This window comes from Psittacula echo (genome assembly GCF_963264785.1).
Source record: "Psittacula echo genome assembly, chromosome: 1".
NCBI lineage: Eukaryota > Metazoa > Chordata > Aves > Psittaciformes > Psittacidae > Psittacula > Psittacula echo.
Genome location: NC_137735.1, coordinates 88,738,472 through 88,755,645, shown reverse-complemented (window position 1 = coordinate 88,755,645; position 17,174 = coordinate 88,738,472). Strand labels below are relative to the sequence as shown.

At 42.2% G+C, this 17,174-nt stretch overlaps 1 protein-coding gene across 1 annotated transcript; it reads left to right on the top strand.

Annotated features, from left to right (window-relative positions):
- Positions 1 to 2,267: 2,267 nt before the first annotated feature.
- On the top strand, positions 2,268 to 15,553 carry CSF2RB (colony stimulating factor 2 receptor subunit beta). The gene is made up of 13 exons (XM_080639665.1): positions 2,268 to 2,416; positions 3,225 to 3,387; positions 4,315 to 4,441; positions 6,525 to 6,709; positions 7,017 to 7,165; positions 7,959 to 8,359; positions 8,461 to 8,621; positions 9,226 to 9,371; positions 9,475 to 9,649; positions 10,212 to 10,302; positions 10,569 to 10,638; positions 11,969 to 12,072; positions 12,347 to 15,553. Exons 2-13 carry the CDS (start codon positions 3,318 to 3,320, stop codon positions 13,539 to 13,541), a joined length of 2,874 nt encoding a protein of 957 aa, XP_080495791.1. The 5' UTR covers positions 2,268 to 2,416; positions 3,225 to 3,317; the 3' UTR covers positions 13,542 to 15,553.
- Positions 15,554 to 17,174: the final 1,621 nt, after the last annotated feature.

Here is a 17,174-nt window from a genome sequence, read left to right as displayed (position 1 = left end):
TCAGATTATTCTAGCAGTTGCTATTAAAACCGGTTTATTTTAGGGGGGAGTAATGAAATAATTTACTATTTTTTTTCCTTGAAAATGAGGTAATTCTGAAGAAGAGTTTGAAAGTTGCCAATTCATCTTTCTTTAAGGAGGAGTTCATTATTAAAACTATAGATATATATCTATATATTTCTTTAATGGTCATGTAATTAAAATATTAAAATATTTTCTTCTTGAACAAATTTAGTACTGCTCGTAAGAATTCCAAGTTACGTATGCTTTACATAAATGTTTGATACACAAAACACTGTATTTTAAAACCACCATGCAGTTCTGGTGTTGAAAAGACACCACCAAATATAAATATAATCAGTAAAAGATTAGTTAAAAGAGTTTTCAAACACCATGCTTTGGATTCGACTGTTAGCTTATGTGGCATTAAGCTACAATTCCTCATTAAAAAAATCTTTGGCCTTCACCTGCTGCTCAAATTTGTACAGATGGAAGCAAAGATCAACAAGTATCTGAAGGTACTGAGAAACAGGTAACTAATGATGCATGGATACTGCATGCATCAACCTGCCCCTCCCAGAACTGGCAAAATAGTGTTTTCTCTTCTTAGATGTTACCTGTAATGCTACCAGGTAACATCTTCAACAACAACAAAAGTATTTAAGGTGACTTATCCTTTAAACCTGTCTTTTCTTCCTGATGTATATGCATAAACTTATTTATATATATAAGCTTCAATAGTCTATTATTTGTAGCCCTGCATTTATGCATGTAAGTGTATTGGAAATAAAGGAAAGGGTTTATATTTAAAGATAAGCATATAATTTGTTATACCGGGTACCATAAATCATTTCTTACTTGACACTTCATTAAGTGCATAGTTCTAGCAGTATAACAGTCCTGTACTGGCTTCTATAATAAAATGCACTCTCCAAAGAGCTGTAAGATGCACTATAGGCCACATCTGCTTTCCAGGTAGAAAAGTTCTACCTGAAGAATCCATGCATGTTAAATTTCAGAGTCAGATAACACATGTTCAGAAGAGACACAGGTTAATGTCTTCCTTCTTTCCAATGATGGAAAGTTTTATTTGATGTTATTTTACTAAAATGTCACAAAGTGTAAATTCCCACTTGAAAGGCATTGTAGCAGTGCTGTTTCGAAGGAGATGAAGCCATATGCAATGATGTTAGTCCTGTTACATCTTGTGATACAGAAGAGAATAATGCATTGTAAGTTTGTAACCTAATTGGCATGCATGGGCTGCAAAGCTGCTGGTGTGCAGGATTACTGGGGTTCAACAGAGCCAGTAACATCTGAAGTCTTCCACTGACAGCTAGATCCTGTGATGTAACCTGCAACTCAGCAAGTCTGTTTGAAGATGGAGGAGCTGTTTGAGCAAGGAAGGAAAGAAGGGAAAATGTCCGGTGGGAAGCAAAGAAACCTCTTTTCTAAGGGTGAGGGGAGGTCATACATAGACTTACTGGCCTGTGAAAATCAGAGCAGGAGAATTCCTTTCTGCCTTTATACTGCCATGCAAAGTAAATTCTGCCCATCGTGTGAAGTCGCATTTTCCACTCCTTGTCTGCAGTTTTTATATGCATACCTCCTGATAGTCCCAATGACATATAATTTCCTCAGCTACTCTCATAAAGCTGGATTTAAAACTATGTGGCTGCCTTGGATGTTGGACAACTTCAGATCAACTCTTCTCACCAGTTTTCTTTTTCTTCGTCTATATACTATTATACTTATCATTTGCTATTAATTGTTGTTGAAATAGGTAAAACATACTTAAAATAATATTGCTCAAATTAAAGGTTTACAGAGGTAAAGGTAGGTCTCCCCACACACACTATATATGTACAGGTAAATGTAAAGTTCAGAGTTATCTCTGCCTTGAAGATTGTCTGGCCTAGAGTAAAGCAAGAAACAGCACCAGAGCAAAAAGCAGAGAAATCTTTCTTGGTCTTTCTCACTTCTGCTTCAGCCAGTCCTCTTTTTTATCTGGAACTGCATAGTCCCATGATGTGGTAACTGTTAACACACAGATGGGCAATGACAAGCTTCCTTCCCCTCCCTTCCCAGTTAAGCAGCTCCATCTAAGTAAGTGCTTTGGGGGCTATAAAATAGGAAGTACGGACTTCCTATTTCACAGGCAATTACACAGGCTTTCCTTGAAAGGGTGTGGTCTGCTTCTTTAAAAGTGACGTTTGAGGTGCACAGAAGAGGTAACAGCTATTTTGAAGACCTCCTTCCCAAGAAAAGCCTGTGGTCGGTGTACACCTTCTGCCTCCAGCTGTGGTTTTCCTGGTTTCTGCATCAGAGGATTCTGATGCTGTGGGGGGAGGCTGGACAGGCAGAGTCACCCACCACGTTGAGGAATCACCTCCCTCACAGAGAGCTCTGGATCCAGGTAAGGGAACTGTTTCCTCCCTGGGGAAAGCAAAATGGCACAGCACAGAGTCTGGTGTCATACAAGGGCTTGTGAGTCATTACAGGGTTTCCTAGCTGTAATGAGTGTTTAAGGGCTCAGCCAGCTGTCCTGGTGTAAGGAAGAGGCATTCGGGAACCTGAAAGTCAATGGGAATTTAAAAGGAGCTTTTCCAATGCTCCCCTAAAGTATAAAAGGGTTTCAGCTCTGTAGCATACTTGAGTAGGTGGGTTTATTACACTTTAGAGAGAGCAGTGAGAGATGGCCAAAAGGACTCGAAATTCCAGTATCAAACATGGTCTTCGAGCCACTCAGTCTACTCTGGTATTACTTCTACAAATCGCAACTTGTTTGGGGAGCAACTGAAACATTAGCATGTTGAAGAGAAATCTGAAAGTGAATGAATATGGAAACTCGACCCTTATACTTCCCAAGAGCTATCTGGTTGGGAATCAGACTATTAAGGAAAGGTAAAAAAACAGAACAACATTTCTGTTCATTGGGAAGGCTTTAGGCATGAAGAGCAGGAGGATGAGTCAATTTGAAGGCTGAGTTCTCTTCAGAATTGTTTCTTGTTGCTACTCAGCTAAAAGAATCCCTGCACTTCCTTGAAAATGTGCATTTACTTCTTCGTTCTTTGCTCATACTGCAAGCTCATGTCATAGGAAAAGATGCATTTTGTCCTACAATAAATACTTGGTAGAAGTTCCTCCTAAATGTCACTCCAACATGAAGCCTAAAAAAGTTCCCTAATTCAGTTTTACTTCTGTTTGTGTGAAATGAAAACAAGAAGCTCCACAGTGAGCAGAGCAAGACAGTAACCAGCGGGCAATGAAAATGATTATGTTCTGAATTAGGATCAAGCTTGTACACAAAGGACAGTATGAACATGAAAGAGATTTTCATCCTTCTCCTGAATCTGTATTTGGTCTTCAGTGTCCAAGACACTAGAGGTGAGTTTCAAACTTATATTTTGTTTTATCCACCCATTATTGCCTTTCTTTTTGTATCTGTCTCCTTCTTTCAGCTTATGCTTTTCCTCAGTTTCTGCTTGCTTTTCTGCTTCCTTCTACCACCATCTTCTATGCTGTAGAGAAGACATCTTGATCAAAACCAGGGGGTAGCTGGTGCACGTGCAGACAAGTCACCACAACGTATATTGGTGGTATGGATACGTGAAATACTGGACAAATAAATGAGATGAACAAGCTGACTGGTAATGAGTAAATAGGAAGGAAGAATAGACCCTGATAGTGAAAACATAGGAAAATGAAGGGCTGTATGATTCAGATGATGGTGTACAGGGGTAGAGACAAGTGGACAGATACAAGACAAGGATTGGGATGCAGGTGGGCTACCGACAGCAGCACCCAGACGACCTGATTTTCTTCTTGTGGAATTTCTGACAGATAAGGAGACCATATATCATACCCATTGCTTGTGTTCCTGAGTTTAATGTCTTTCCTCTTTTGACACAATGAGAGATACTTCTCCTTTTCTCCTTTTCTCTTTCTCTTTCTCCTTTTCTCTTTCTCTTTCTCCTTTTCTCTTTCTTTCGTTCTTTCATTATTTTGTTTTCTTTCACTCTTTATTTTTCTTTCTTTCTCTTGTTTTTTCTCTTGTTCTTCTTTCTCCTTCCCCCTCCCCTCCCCTCTCTTTCCTTCCCCTTCCTTCCCTTTTTTGCCTGTAAAAAGCCCCTCAATCAAGCTGATAGTAGTTCTCAAGAAAAATTATTTGCGAGAGCACACCCGTGTGCATGTTGACATCTCCGTCATCCAGAGATCATATCCCAATAGCGCAGCACGGATACCACCTTCAGAGAAAATGTCACTATTTACATTTGAAATCACTGCATCTTTTTTTCCTGAATCCTTTCTCAGAGACCATCCCTATGAAGAGCCTAAGCTGCTACAATGACTACAACTCACAGGTGACCTGCACCTGGATGGAGCATTCAGAGGCTCATGCCCTTGTTGGTATGACGCTTTACCAAAGGGATATTATAATGTAAGTACCTGGAATGTACTGTGCTGGATAAAAGTCCAAAGGGGAATTGGTTACAACTTGGAATCCTGCGGACCAGCAGTCAGGTTTTCAGAAAGCGCGGCCACCTCTCTCTCACTGGGTTAAAGTAAAAATTGTGCCTTCTTATGAGTCCTCTTCTAGGAAGGGAGGACTGAACAGGGTGTGCTGGTGAAGTTAATCTAATAACCTTTACTGTTACTTTCCCATAATTTTGTTGCGGGATCATAGATATGAAGTAAGGTGGGGCATATAGGTTACTATTAGTGGGGTGGAGAAGATGGTGTCAGAACAAGTATAAGCCTGAGTGTTGCTTATAAACCTAAAAGGGAGGAGACATTCCCTCTGTTGTTTTGCCCATTTAGGAACATCACTGAGAGTATGGTTTTGATCACTTCTGAGAAACATGTATAGACTGTGTGTCTGTGAGACAAGACTGGTAAGATCAGCTGTGGTATCGCTTTTCCTCCCAGAGATACTGATACGTTTATGACAGTATCTCTCTGTTACATCTGTTTCCTTATAAAAAGGGAAACATGTCAGCAGACTGTATCAGTTGTGAGGATAAGAAAGGACAGAGAGGGAGGAATAGTCATGGGAGAAAGGAAGACAAAGAAGGAAAGCTGAGAAGAAAATATATTAGAGTCTGGGGATACAGGAAAGGAAGGAAAGAGAAGGAACTCTTGATTTTATTGTAAAGAAGAAAGAATTAATAGATCTGAAAGTATCTGAGATCAGTGGAAGGTCTTTGGAACAGGGCCTTGAAGCTAATGCTTCTACAAAAAGATGATATAAAATTGGACCCTTGGAAGATTTTATGGAACATTATTACATGATGGAGTGTGTGGCTCATGCAGGAAACATGACTGAAGTGAACTAATCAGACAAGCAGGTATTAAGAGTGGACAGTCGCACAGCTGAAATCAAAATGGCCAATGGTTAAACAAGGACAGCTCACAGATGAAGAATAGTTGACTAAATTCCAAACCATAACGTGATGCTGATGAATAGATAGAGATATCTTCAGGACTTCACAACCCATGAGCTGATCCTTGTTTAAGGGTATGCACATGTAGGGTCAGTCCCTCCCATACTTCAGGAATATATCTCTGGTTTCCTTGCTAATACCCAAGTTTTAAAAATAGCAATAGCTCTGAATAACGTTTGCTGACATATAGAATCATAGAATCATAGAATAGTTAGGGTTGGAAAAGACCTTAAGATCATCAAGTTCCAAACCCCCTGCCATGGGCAGGGACACCTCCCACTAAACCATGCCACCCAGGGCCTCATCCAACCTGGCCTGGATAGGAGACTCTATCCTATCCTGGAAGATAATATTTGGCTTTAGATACCCACAACTTAATGTTTCTCATCTGAACTGGAACAATATAATACACTGGGCATGAAGCCATCAGCACAAACACAATTCCGGAGGGCACAAAAGAAGCCACACATCTCTCCAGCAGCTCGGGCTGCTGCAAGCACACAAAGCTTATCCTCTCCTGTCTATTTTAAAATATTGCTTCTAATTTTCATGATGCTCCTTGGCCTGGAGAAGGGCTATCTAAAAGAATGATTAACATTCTGGCTGGGATCCTTAATGAATAAGTAAGGTCCCTTGGCAGAACAGAACTACTGAAGATACAGAAGTACTTTCTGGCTGCAGAAAGTTTTCTAAGTGCCTTTCTGGGACTGCAAAATGAACGTCTTCAAGAAGATAAGGATCATCAGAAGCTTCACTGTGTTCCATCCCGCTAAAAGGTGCATTTCCATGATATTATTTTTTGTTTCCTCACACAAAACCTATGAGATTATGTGGAGTTAGGCTAAAAAAATAACAAAAATAGACTGGTACCAGAAGATAACATTCTGCTGCACAACCTTCAAATTGGAAGGCATTTGACAAAAATGCTGGTGTTAAGCAAAACAGGACTAATAGATACAGTGAGAAGAGGATATGAGTAAATTATAACAGAATGGAATGGAATTGGTTTCTGGCATTTAATTTAGCATTAACTATAGGTCTCTGAATTAGATCTTTATAGATCACTTTTTCTATACACAGGAACAGCAAGGAGATGTTCTGCAAACGCCAGAGAGAAAATGACTTACATGAAGCTCCAGACTCCTTTGTGCACTGGGTTTGTTGTAACACTACAAACAATTTTGGAATAGGAATGTATGATATTTACAGCTTCAAATCTAGCAAGACGCTTCAAGCAGAACTTAATGTTGATCTTTTCCAAAATGGTAAGCATTAAAGACCAAATTCTCATTTTTCCAATGAACATTAGGGATCATTGCGTTTCAGTCAGAAAGTGAATTCCACTTCCATTGTGAAAACTGCTGAAGAGTTCCACATTGAGAGGATGGGGTGGGGAAGGGAGAGGGCAAGATTAGGGGAGCATCTTGAGCTGGAGGGGGCAACTCAAGCAAGAACTACTTGGTGTGGCAGGGATAAAATATTCTGGAAATAGAGAAGCTTACCCAGGTGTTTTCTTCTCCTCTTCATGTCCTTGTCCTCACTATCTCCTCTCATGGGTTGTACCTTCACCAGTTCAGACCCTTCCACCTCAAAACCTCTCGGTCAGCTTGATGACATCAGGAGACTTCTTGCTGACATGGAAAGCCGCTGATGGAAGCCAAGGGCTGGGCAGCGCACTGGAGTATGAAGTCACCTACAAGAGGGACTGGGAGTCCTGGGAGGTAAGAGCAGAGGAGCCGGGCTGTCCTGGTTTGGGCAGTTGAGAGCCTGTGGTAGAAGTTGTGCAAATGAACGGCCTTTCCATTCTCAGGCACTATGAGGAGATGCCACAAAGGTAGTTTCAGGTCAGGCAGAAGGGGCTATCTTTCTGTTTGCAAGAGACTTACCCAGTGAAACACCATTTGTCCTGAACTGAGTGCAAAGATCTGTTCTTCAATGACAAAAATGCACTGCACTTGGGGTTTGATTTGAAATTAATTTTGCCCTGAAGCCCTCCCAAATGGAATTAAATCACAGTCCAATAGGAGCTTGTGGGTTCATGTGAGAAAATGGCAAAATGCATTTGAAGTTGCTTCCCTTTTCAGAAGGATATGTTTTGGTCTTTAGTTTTTAAGAGTCCTTATTCTTTGCCCTATCGTTTCCCTTGATGTGCATATGTTTCTGTTCTGTACCTGTCAGTGTGATCTTCAGTTTTTAAGTGAAGTATCTTGGTCAGATTGCCACAGAATTCTGCACTGAGCAGTTGTCAGTTATGAACTTGTGTAGCTGGTGCAGAATACAATTTGGGCTCTGCATGATCAGGGTACTGCCTGTGTCATGCTGGCAGCATGCATGCTGAAGCCCCTCTAGTATGGGAGCAGGGAGCATTGCATGGCAGCATGTGCATGGACCATCACGTGTGGCACTGCTTGGAGATGCAGCGTGGCAGTTTTTCCCTGTCTTCTCTCCACTCTTCCATTCCCCAGCTCTCCAATAGCCTCCCTCCCCACTCTCCATCCTTTCCCCCAACAACAGAAAGCTGCCTCGCTCTTGCTGTCCAACACCACACGCTGCCATCTCAGCCACAAGGACCTTGTCCCAGGGAGCAGCTACGCTGCCCGTGTGCGAGCCAGACCAGGGCGAGACAGCGGCTTCTCTGGGCAGTACAGCGAGTGGAGCACGAAGGTGTCATGGGAGACCCCTGAAGGTAACATGGGATGGAGTGAGGCCATGCAGGGATGGAAGCATTGGTTGAGAAGCCAGATCTTCCCTGTTCCTTACTTTGCTTTCATCTTTTCTGAAGGTGACATTCAGCCCAGGAACCTTCGCTGCCACTTCAATGGTGCAGATACTCTGACCTGTAGCTGGGAAGTGAAGAAAGTGATCACTACCTCTGTCCTCCTTGGCTTGTTCTTTAGGGCCACTCCGACATCAGTGTATGTGCTTGGCCCATGACAGCATGTCTGTGTCTCTCCCATGGACTTTCTGCTCTACCCCATTCCCCCAGTCTCAGCACAACCTCTTTTTCTCCCCTCAGAGAAGAGGAATGCTCTCCTGTGCACGAGAAGGCTTTGCCTCATGTTCCATATGTGGTCCAAAGCTGTGAGATCCCTGTTAGCAACTACAGCAGTCAGAGCCAGTACCACGTGTCTGTCCAGGTCAAGACAGAGGAGAAGCTGTTTGAAGCCCACAAGAACAGTGAGTTGCTGTATTGTTTCTTTAATTTGCTGGTTGTTTCTTGGAGACATGCCTCTCTGGGCGAGTGTGGCTGAGAACACTGGTGATGGGGAGAAGTGGGTGTGAAGACGAAAACACTGGGACTGATGAAGAAAGGAACTGGACTGTGGAAGCACTGGACTCCTCTGCTGAATGAGGTTTGCTAGGTGGATCATCTCTGTCTGGATGTATCTGAAGGTACTTAGTGCTCTTTTCACAGACTAAAGCTGGGAATGCTCCTGCAGTGGGAGAAAATAGCAGGCAGTAGCTGCTCCAGAGAGCTGGAAATCTCTGTAAAGGTGGTGGACCAGCACAGATGTTTCAAATATTACTTTACTGCTTTTCTGTACACAGCGAGTGCTGTCAGTATTAATGGATATGGATTTTCTGCTATTTAGTGGCCTATTGGTTTATGTATTTGACTAGAAAATGAAGATGCAGGGAATTAAGAAGTGTTAAAAAGCTGAGACCTCCTACACTGTATGAAACAAAATTGTTTTCAGTCTCTGGAAATTGCTCACAGTGGTGAAAGGGAGTGGAGGACCAATATATTGATAAATTCCCTGATACATTCTGTGTGTTCCAGTTAAGGTGCTGCCACCTGCAAATGTATCAGTTACAGTGACAGAGGACAAAGAGTATGAACTGAGGTGGATAAAACACACTTTGAGATACGACTTCATAAAACAGAGATACCAAGTTGAGTACTGGGAAAACAACCAATATAAAAAGGTAAGTCTTAGAAAGTGCAGGAGTCCTGGATTTCTCTTTACTGGACAAACAGGAAAGGCAGTTTCTCTCACCTTCACCATTTGTGCTTCTTCTTTCTTCCCAGACTCTCCAGAAGTTAAATATCAACAATGATGAACCTCCCTTCATCTTCACCCTGCAGATGTTGTCATCATCTACAGAATATAGGGGGAAAATGCGTGCAAGGGTGAATACACCTCTGGATTACGAGGGGCCTTGGAGTGAATGGAGTGAGGAGTTCACCTGGAAGACTGAGCATGGTACTTCTCATGCAGGCTGCTTCAATAAGGTTTTGTGGGCTGTAAATGGCTGAAATACCTCTATAGAAACCCACATTCTCTGAGTGGTGGTAAAGTTAGGTCCAGACATGAGCTATCTGGGGCTGCTTAACAAAGTGGCTGTTCTGTCTGCATCCTTGCAGTACAGCCACAGTGTAAATGAAGGAGCTGAGTAGGAATGACCTTTTAAGCTTCTTTCCTACTTCTCTTGTACAAGGTGAGTACAGTTTTCCAAATGGAGAATCACGCAAAGATCCTGTCCAAAAGATCATCCTTGTTTTCTGATTCAAGCAGTCCATTCTGCTATCAGTGATTGAAGAGCCCAAGACTGAAAGAAGACGGAATATAAGCCATCAAGTCTTTTATACTGTAGAGTGACCCTAAGATTGCATAAAACACACAAGAGACCCTACTGGAGATGAAATCTTTACTTATTTTTGCTGTTTCTGGACTTGGAGGCAGAATGTCCACACCAGAGTGAAAACCTGTAATGGGAAGCAGCCACTTTGCAGGTGGATACCTATTTCTCTTTTCTCTGTTTCAGTTTTGCCACCAGTGGTTCTTCCAGTGATGCTCCCAGCTCTCATCATCACTTTGCTAATAGCTGCTTATTGCAGCTGTAAGTTTTTCCTCAGGTAAGCTTGTGTTGTGACTAGGAGGTTTAGCAGTGTGTTGACCATGTGGGTGGCATGAAGGCTGAGGTGCTTCTTGTCCCCCATGAGAGAGATGTGCCTTGGTGTGCAACGGGCAGCCTTGTGCATGTCTGTGCAAGAGTGAGAGCTGGGTGATGGCATGAGGTTGCTGGCAGTGTCTTGCTGTGCAGAGCAGCTTGGTGTATGGGGTGCAATCTATTAAGGTTGAATGTTGAGAAGCGAATCTGGAAAACTTTGCGTTGTTGCAGGAAGAAGAAAATGTGGGAGGAGAAGATTCCAAACCCCAGCAAGAGTCTCCTGATCCAGAGCTATCTGAGGGTAAGAAGGACCTGTACCTTGAAGGGTTCATTATTTCTCTATTTCAGGACTTCAAATATTCTTAAGAACTCTTACTGTCTCCAGAATGAACAGGTATCTTCTTTAGTCTATGTCTTATTGTTAGAGAAGTTCTGGTCATATTCAACGTAACTGTGTTCTTGTCAAACACAACACAAAGAAGTCTACTGCTAGACAAAGAAGTCTAGCTTCAAGGCAGCAGGAACCATCAAACTCATAAGACCTTTGGTAGATGATCAAGAGGGGTCCTGCTGTAACATCCACTAGGTCCTTCAGAACTCTAGGATGAATCCCATCAAACCAATGGACTTATGAACATTCAGCTGATACAGCCAGTCCCTTAGAATTCCAGTGTCCACAAGCAGAAAGTCACTGTTCCCACACTCACGGTCCTCTGACTCAGAGGACTGTACAGCCAAAGGTCTATTGATATTATTAAAGACTGAGGCAAAATAATCCATTGAATGCCTCTGCTTTTTCGTCATCCCTATTCGTCAGGTAACCATCATCAACAGGTATTGGTCTAATGTTTTCTTTAGATCTCCTTTTGTTAGTAACGTACTTAAAAAAGCCTGTCTTGTTGTCTGATATAACACTGGCAAGCTGCAGCTCTTGGAGCTTTGGCCTTTCATGCCTTCTCCCCGCACACATGAACCACAGCTGTGTAATCTTCCTGTGAAGTCTGACCTTGCTTCCAGAGATCATACAATTTCTTTTTCCTCTTGATCTCCAGAAGGAATTCCCTGTTCAGAGAAGCTGATTGTCTGGCCCACTTGCTTGACTTATGAGACACTGGCATTGCCTATTACTGTGCTTTTAAAAGGTTGATTCTATAAACTGGCTAGCACTTGTGGCTCACAAGCCCTCAAAAGTAGATTCCTAGAGAAGACTTTAAAGTAGCTCTCCAAATAGCTTAGATTTTGCTGTCTTGAAATCCAGGGTAGCAACTTGCTGTCCTTTTTCTTATTACTCTGAAAATTTTAAACTCAATCATTCATGATCCCTGTGGCCAAGACAGCCACCTACCATCACATCTCCTACTAGTCCTTCTTTGTTCACATATAACAAGACTGGGAGGGCATCTTTCCTTTTTGACTCACTGAGTACTTGTAGTTTGGTCACTGGTAAGGCAATACAGGTTTGAAGTAAGCGTCTTCTGGAAAACAGAACACACCTTCTGGTCATATTAATGGAGCTGTATCCCTATTGCCAAATGCTGTAGGCTCTCCTTTTTGTTTTCTTTGTCCATGTTTCTTGATTCTATTGCCAGTGAGATACTGCTCTTTTGCCATATCTGCTTTTTTGTTTTCAGAAAGTGCATTTAGGACACAGGCCAACAAGCAGCCAGCTGGACTTCAACAAATGCAGTCTTTCAGAGAAGATGGAGCAGGCTAGCTTCCTTCAAGTTGTGGACAGGTAAATGAACAGCACATTACAGTGACACTGTGGGTGAGAGTCTTGAAGAGCTCCCTAAGTCGTGGCAGGATATAATCAAATGTTCTGTCACTAGAAACCCTACTCAAGTTGCTTTTGGGCAGGGGATACAATTTTTTGCTATCTGGGTTAGTCTGCTTTTCCAAGAAAGATTTTTTCCTAACCCTATGTGTAGCTATGTGTCTTTTCAACTAAACTTGTTTTACATTTGATGTTTACCACAATAATATCTCTCTTTTAACTTTCCCACATTTAGGCAGATGAAGACTTCGACAGAGTCCCCTGAAGAGCAGGCTAAAAAGACAGATATTTCCCCTGTGGCACTGGACCTACAAAACTCATACCATGCTTTAAATGAGCCAGAGCATGCCCCAGTTGTCTGCTCAAGTCAGGCTGTTCATCATTCCTTTCCTGTTTCAAGGAGAAATAGTGCTGATGCAGGTATTGCTTCCCAGGCAGCAATCCGTTGCTTGGCTTTCAATGGTCCATACTTGTACTGCCCTTTGGTGGCCTCCCAGCCTGATATGCATCAGACCCTGGAAAAGGACCCAGTGGGACTTCGTGAGAAATCAGTTTCCCTTCAGTATGTGACCCTACCAAAGGAAGACTATCCACAGTCTTCACAGAGGCAAAACCAGCCAGGAGCAGGTCCTCCACAGCCCTTCCTGCTCCCAGATCAGAAGGAAATGATGCAGCACCCCAGTGATGAGGAAGAAGTCTCACCGGCCCCATCAGCCTGTGGGGAAGGCACAAATGTAAGAAGAGAACAGAAATCTCCAAAGGCTGTTGGCTGTATGACATCTCCTCAGCAGTGCCCCTTGGAGTACATCACCACAGAGAGCCTGTCACTGCCATCAGCCAGCGGCTCCACTCATCCACCACTTGTCACTGCTGGGGAGCTGCCTTTTGACTCAAAGGAGCCCCAGCACCCCAGTGACTGCTCTGGCCATGAGTCTTCTCCTGCGAAAACTGATGTCATGGCCCCATTTTCAGGTCAAGCACCAACCTCTTCTCCTGAATTGCACCTAGATACATTTGGAGACTATCTTGCTGTCCCTGTAGATGTCCATGGACATCTAGAACCCACAAAGATTTGTTTGCCTGTCCTACAGAAGGGAAATGATCTTCCCAAAAAGCAACCTTTATCAGAGGGTAACTTGGTGGTGTTAAACCCTGACAGCACTGAGCCAGTTTTCCTTTGCCAGGTTGGTGACTATTGCTTCCACAGCTTAAAACCCAGTGGGAAGACGGATGTTAGTCAGGAAGACCACCAAGTCAAGAAACTTTCTGAAGGCAAGATGACACCTGAGAAGTCTGTATCTGATGATGAATCCATCACTGGCAAGGAAAAGGCTGTATCAAAAATGCAGGCTATTCAGCTTTTCAAAAACCTGAAATCAGATGATTACTTTTCCTGGCAGCAATCTTTGGGGATCACAGAAACCCGTTAAGTGGGAAAATATTAATGAATACCAAAGATACAGGTAACTGAAAGAAGTTCCAATTACCTGATGGAAATGAACCCCCAAACCTAGGAATAAATAAATACCAGCTCCCTCTTTGAGCTTCCAGTGCAATGTCTTGAAAGGCCTGAAGTAGCTCAATATCCTTCTCAATGACCTTCACAGATTTGGCATGGAAGACAATCCAAATATTGCCCTTTGGTATTTTTGCAAACTTTCTGATTTATCCACAAAGAGCAGTTTATCCTTCTCATGATCCTGTGACAGATCACAGTAATCTTGCAATGGTACCAGACTGCCTGAGGCAAAACTTGGAGGCAGGAAATGCAGACTTAGCAGCATAAAACGTTATCAGAAGAAGACAGGCTTGGAAACCTTGGAAGGAAACTTATATTCTTAAGAGCAATTTTGTTGAACTTCTGTGTGTGTGTAAAATAGATCTTAGAGTCACCAAGGAGCTTTCGTATCTCTGCCTTTCCACTACCAGCATGAAATGGGTATTGTCTAAGGTGAAAAAACCCCAGATAGCAATAGAAGGGTAAATAAAAAATGAGAAAAAATTGTTGAAGTCCAGGACACCTTTCTCAATGTTAGAGTATGGAATATTCTAAGGGTAAGAAGAGAACAGTACTGGGATACATAAAGTAGGCTGTAGAGAATCATGAGGGAAACGATACATTACTGAAAGAAAACCCAAGGGCCCACAGGGTGCAGTGAGAGGAAGGGAAGGGGGCAGATTAACAGAAAATGACAGGTAAGAAATGTTGTGAAGGTACACAAGTCTCTGTCTGCTGGGGTTTCTCTATTTCTAAGTGTTAAAGTACTGTATTTTCCTTTAAGTTCATTGGCTGTTTATGCATGAATTATGCATTACTCTATGTAGATTCTTCTTTTTTCTTTTTCTGAGAAACAAGCTCTATTGAGAAAGAGGAGTCATCTTTTCCCTCCAAGTTCTGCTGTAAAGAAAGTGGTGCAGAGTGAGAGCATTTGTTCCAAGCTGCCACTATGTGATAAGTAAAAGGCTCTGGTTTCATACCTGAAGGTGGGCTTGCATTCAAAAAAATCATGTTTCTTTTTTCAATAATAATATATGTACTTATAAAAAATATTATTTCTTCCTATAAATGTTCCCTTCCATATGTTAAAAGCATCGCAGTTACGATAGCATTACTATTCGCTCAACTGATTTGGCCTCAAAAAGTTCTGTAGGTTCAGCTATGTCACCTGTGAGGTAGGATGTTTCCTCCTGATTTTGCCATATTATTTCACAGAGATAATGAGAAGGAGCTTTGTGTTTGTGCCAGCTGATTCCTCCTGCTGGGGTAATGGGACAGGGCTGATTCAGAATTGCAGTAAAATGCACTGGGTTTTTTTTTCAGAATTTAAATCTTTATCAGTACCATTCCAAATCTGAAAGGTGAGCAAATTCAGCTTGGTGTTCTTTACAACAAAAGGCAGGCAGTTGCAGTCTCTGATAGAGAACACTGATGAACACTTCAAGGGATTTTCAATTTAGTCCTTTACTAATCAGTGGATTTTTTTGTTAGTCTCTTCCTTGGCCTTTTGTGAGTAGCACAAACAGTTTCTTCCAGGCTGCATGACTGTGCTCTATCTAGGCAGGTACTAAAAGGAGATATTCAAATTCATATGCAAATTTGATATCTGGATTAATATTTTTTATATGCATCACTTTGTTAGACCCTGAATTGCTGTGGTTTTATTAATCAGGAATAATACCTTGTGGAAGAACTTTTATTCAGCTCAGTGGCTTTCGGATGAAGCCCATTTGCATTGTGATCAGTACTCACGCACTCAGTGAACAGCTGTCCATCCCTCCTGTCTTCTGCACTTCACTGGGCGTTTGAAGAAGCTGCTTTTTGGAGACAGTATTTACACATACAAGAATACTTGTATCATATCATGATATCATATCATGACCCCACAGAGCAGATATTATGATCTGAAGACCATCTCAGGAGCGTGGAACTTCCAGAGTAACATGCTGTTGACAGGACAGGGGAGCTAAACAGTGGTTTTCTATTGCAACTATAATGATTGTTTTAGGCAGAATGAGTTTCTGCTCTAGGGACTCATTGTTCTATATCCACCAAAGCATCATTTAATAAAATATGTAATGAACATTGGAAGCAGGGGTCATATCCCAGAGCTCTGCAGTGCCAAAGGAATCCACTTTTTACTGGGTTATAGAATCAAAGCTCCTACAAATCCACAGTTCTCTTCTGCATGAGGTCCAGCTGCAGTGGGGGTGGTAAAAAGCATTGTACAATCCTGTAGCCTGGTGATTCAAGACTTAGGAGCTGTTGTGAGTGCCAGGTCTTCAACTTCCTGATCACTACCTTGAGCCACAAAGTTACTGTGCAAAAAGAGTTTGCTGCTGTCTTCTCCAGGGCTAGATTCTGATATGCAGGAGAGGAATCACCATTCTGATGATTCAGGAGTCAATTATGACATGCTCCTCTCTGCAGGGCTTCCCACTAAGTAGTTCCAGCTCCTCAGCCTGTGTATCAGAGTGATGATTCACTGATGTTTGCTATATAGTCAAGAAAGGCGAGGTAAGCATCTCAGTACTGTAAATCACATTTTACAACTCTCTGTTTACGTTCAAAATACAGTTATGAGATCATTGCAAACCTTTCCTTATGGTATGCTCAAACACCAAAGACATTACCTATGTTTTAACAGCAGGCATTTTTCAATTCATTGTTCTAAGTAATCAGTTTATTATTCCCTTATCATAATCTTCCTCAACCAGAAATGTATTACCTGAATTTGCATGAGATTAGGGAAGAAAGTATATCGTGACCTTATATAGTTCCAGTTAAGATCCTGGCTGAATTGTCATTCTGTTTCTGCTGGCTTGGGGGTTGTCTTTTATGTAAGGAAGGAAAATGGGACTGAATGGTTTGCTGAGAAAGGAAGCCTGCGGTGGAAAGCTCTCCAAAACCTCAGGGAACAATAGCTGGAGAATTTCTGAGAACCCTGCATCTCTGCATGGTAATGAAAAGCAAACTGAACCTATCCTGCCAGTCGCAGTGTAGTTTTCTTGTTCATTCAGTCAAACACATTTGTACAAACAATCTTACTCCCATACAGCTCCAATGAATGATCTCTGCCTCTTCTCCTCACTCCGTGCATGTTCTCTCTGCTCTCACTGCAGAGCTGAAATTTCCATGAAAAGAAACCCTGCATGCCATGTTCTGTACGTGGGGAATATGTAGCACAATGACTTCATGCCTTTTTTGGCCCCTTTTAAGTCCTTCCAAGTGGCTGCCAGGATTCCATATGCTCCAGCCTTGATCCTAACAACTCCTATATTACACGATGGATGTTTCACCATGGTGTTAGGTGGGTGGACTCAGACTTCTCTGCAAACCTGCTCAACATGAGCCACCTTTGGGGCAAAATCTTTGTATGCTCATTGTGTCCTTTCCAGTTTGCTGGTAGAGAAGCATATGGTAGTCCTTGTTCTTGGAGGCTAATTTGTTTGCCTAAAAAAAGTAGATGTAAAGCTATCTGAAACAATTATATGGCTTTTTCTATTCCCTTTTGAAAAAATATTGCAGCTCCCTGTCCACAGCACGCAGACACATTGCAAACTTT

Bases quoted from the DNA above. Each gene is read 5' to 3' on its own strand.
- CSF2RB (XM_080639665.1), top strand. From the start codon at position 3,318: ATGAACATGAAAGAGATTTTCATCCTTCTCCTGAATCTGTATTTGGTC. The intron at 4,442-6,524 runs GTAAGTACCTGG...TTCTATACACAG, and splicing joins TACCAAAGGGATATTATAAT to GAACAGCAAGGAGATGTTCT. The intron at 8,622-9,225 runs GTGAGTTGCTGT...TGTGTGTTCCAG, and splicing joins GTTTGAAGCCCACAAGAACA to TTAAGGTGCTGCCACCTGCA.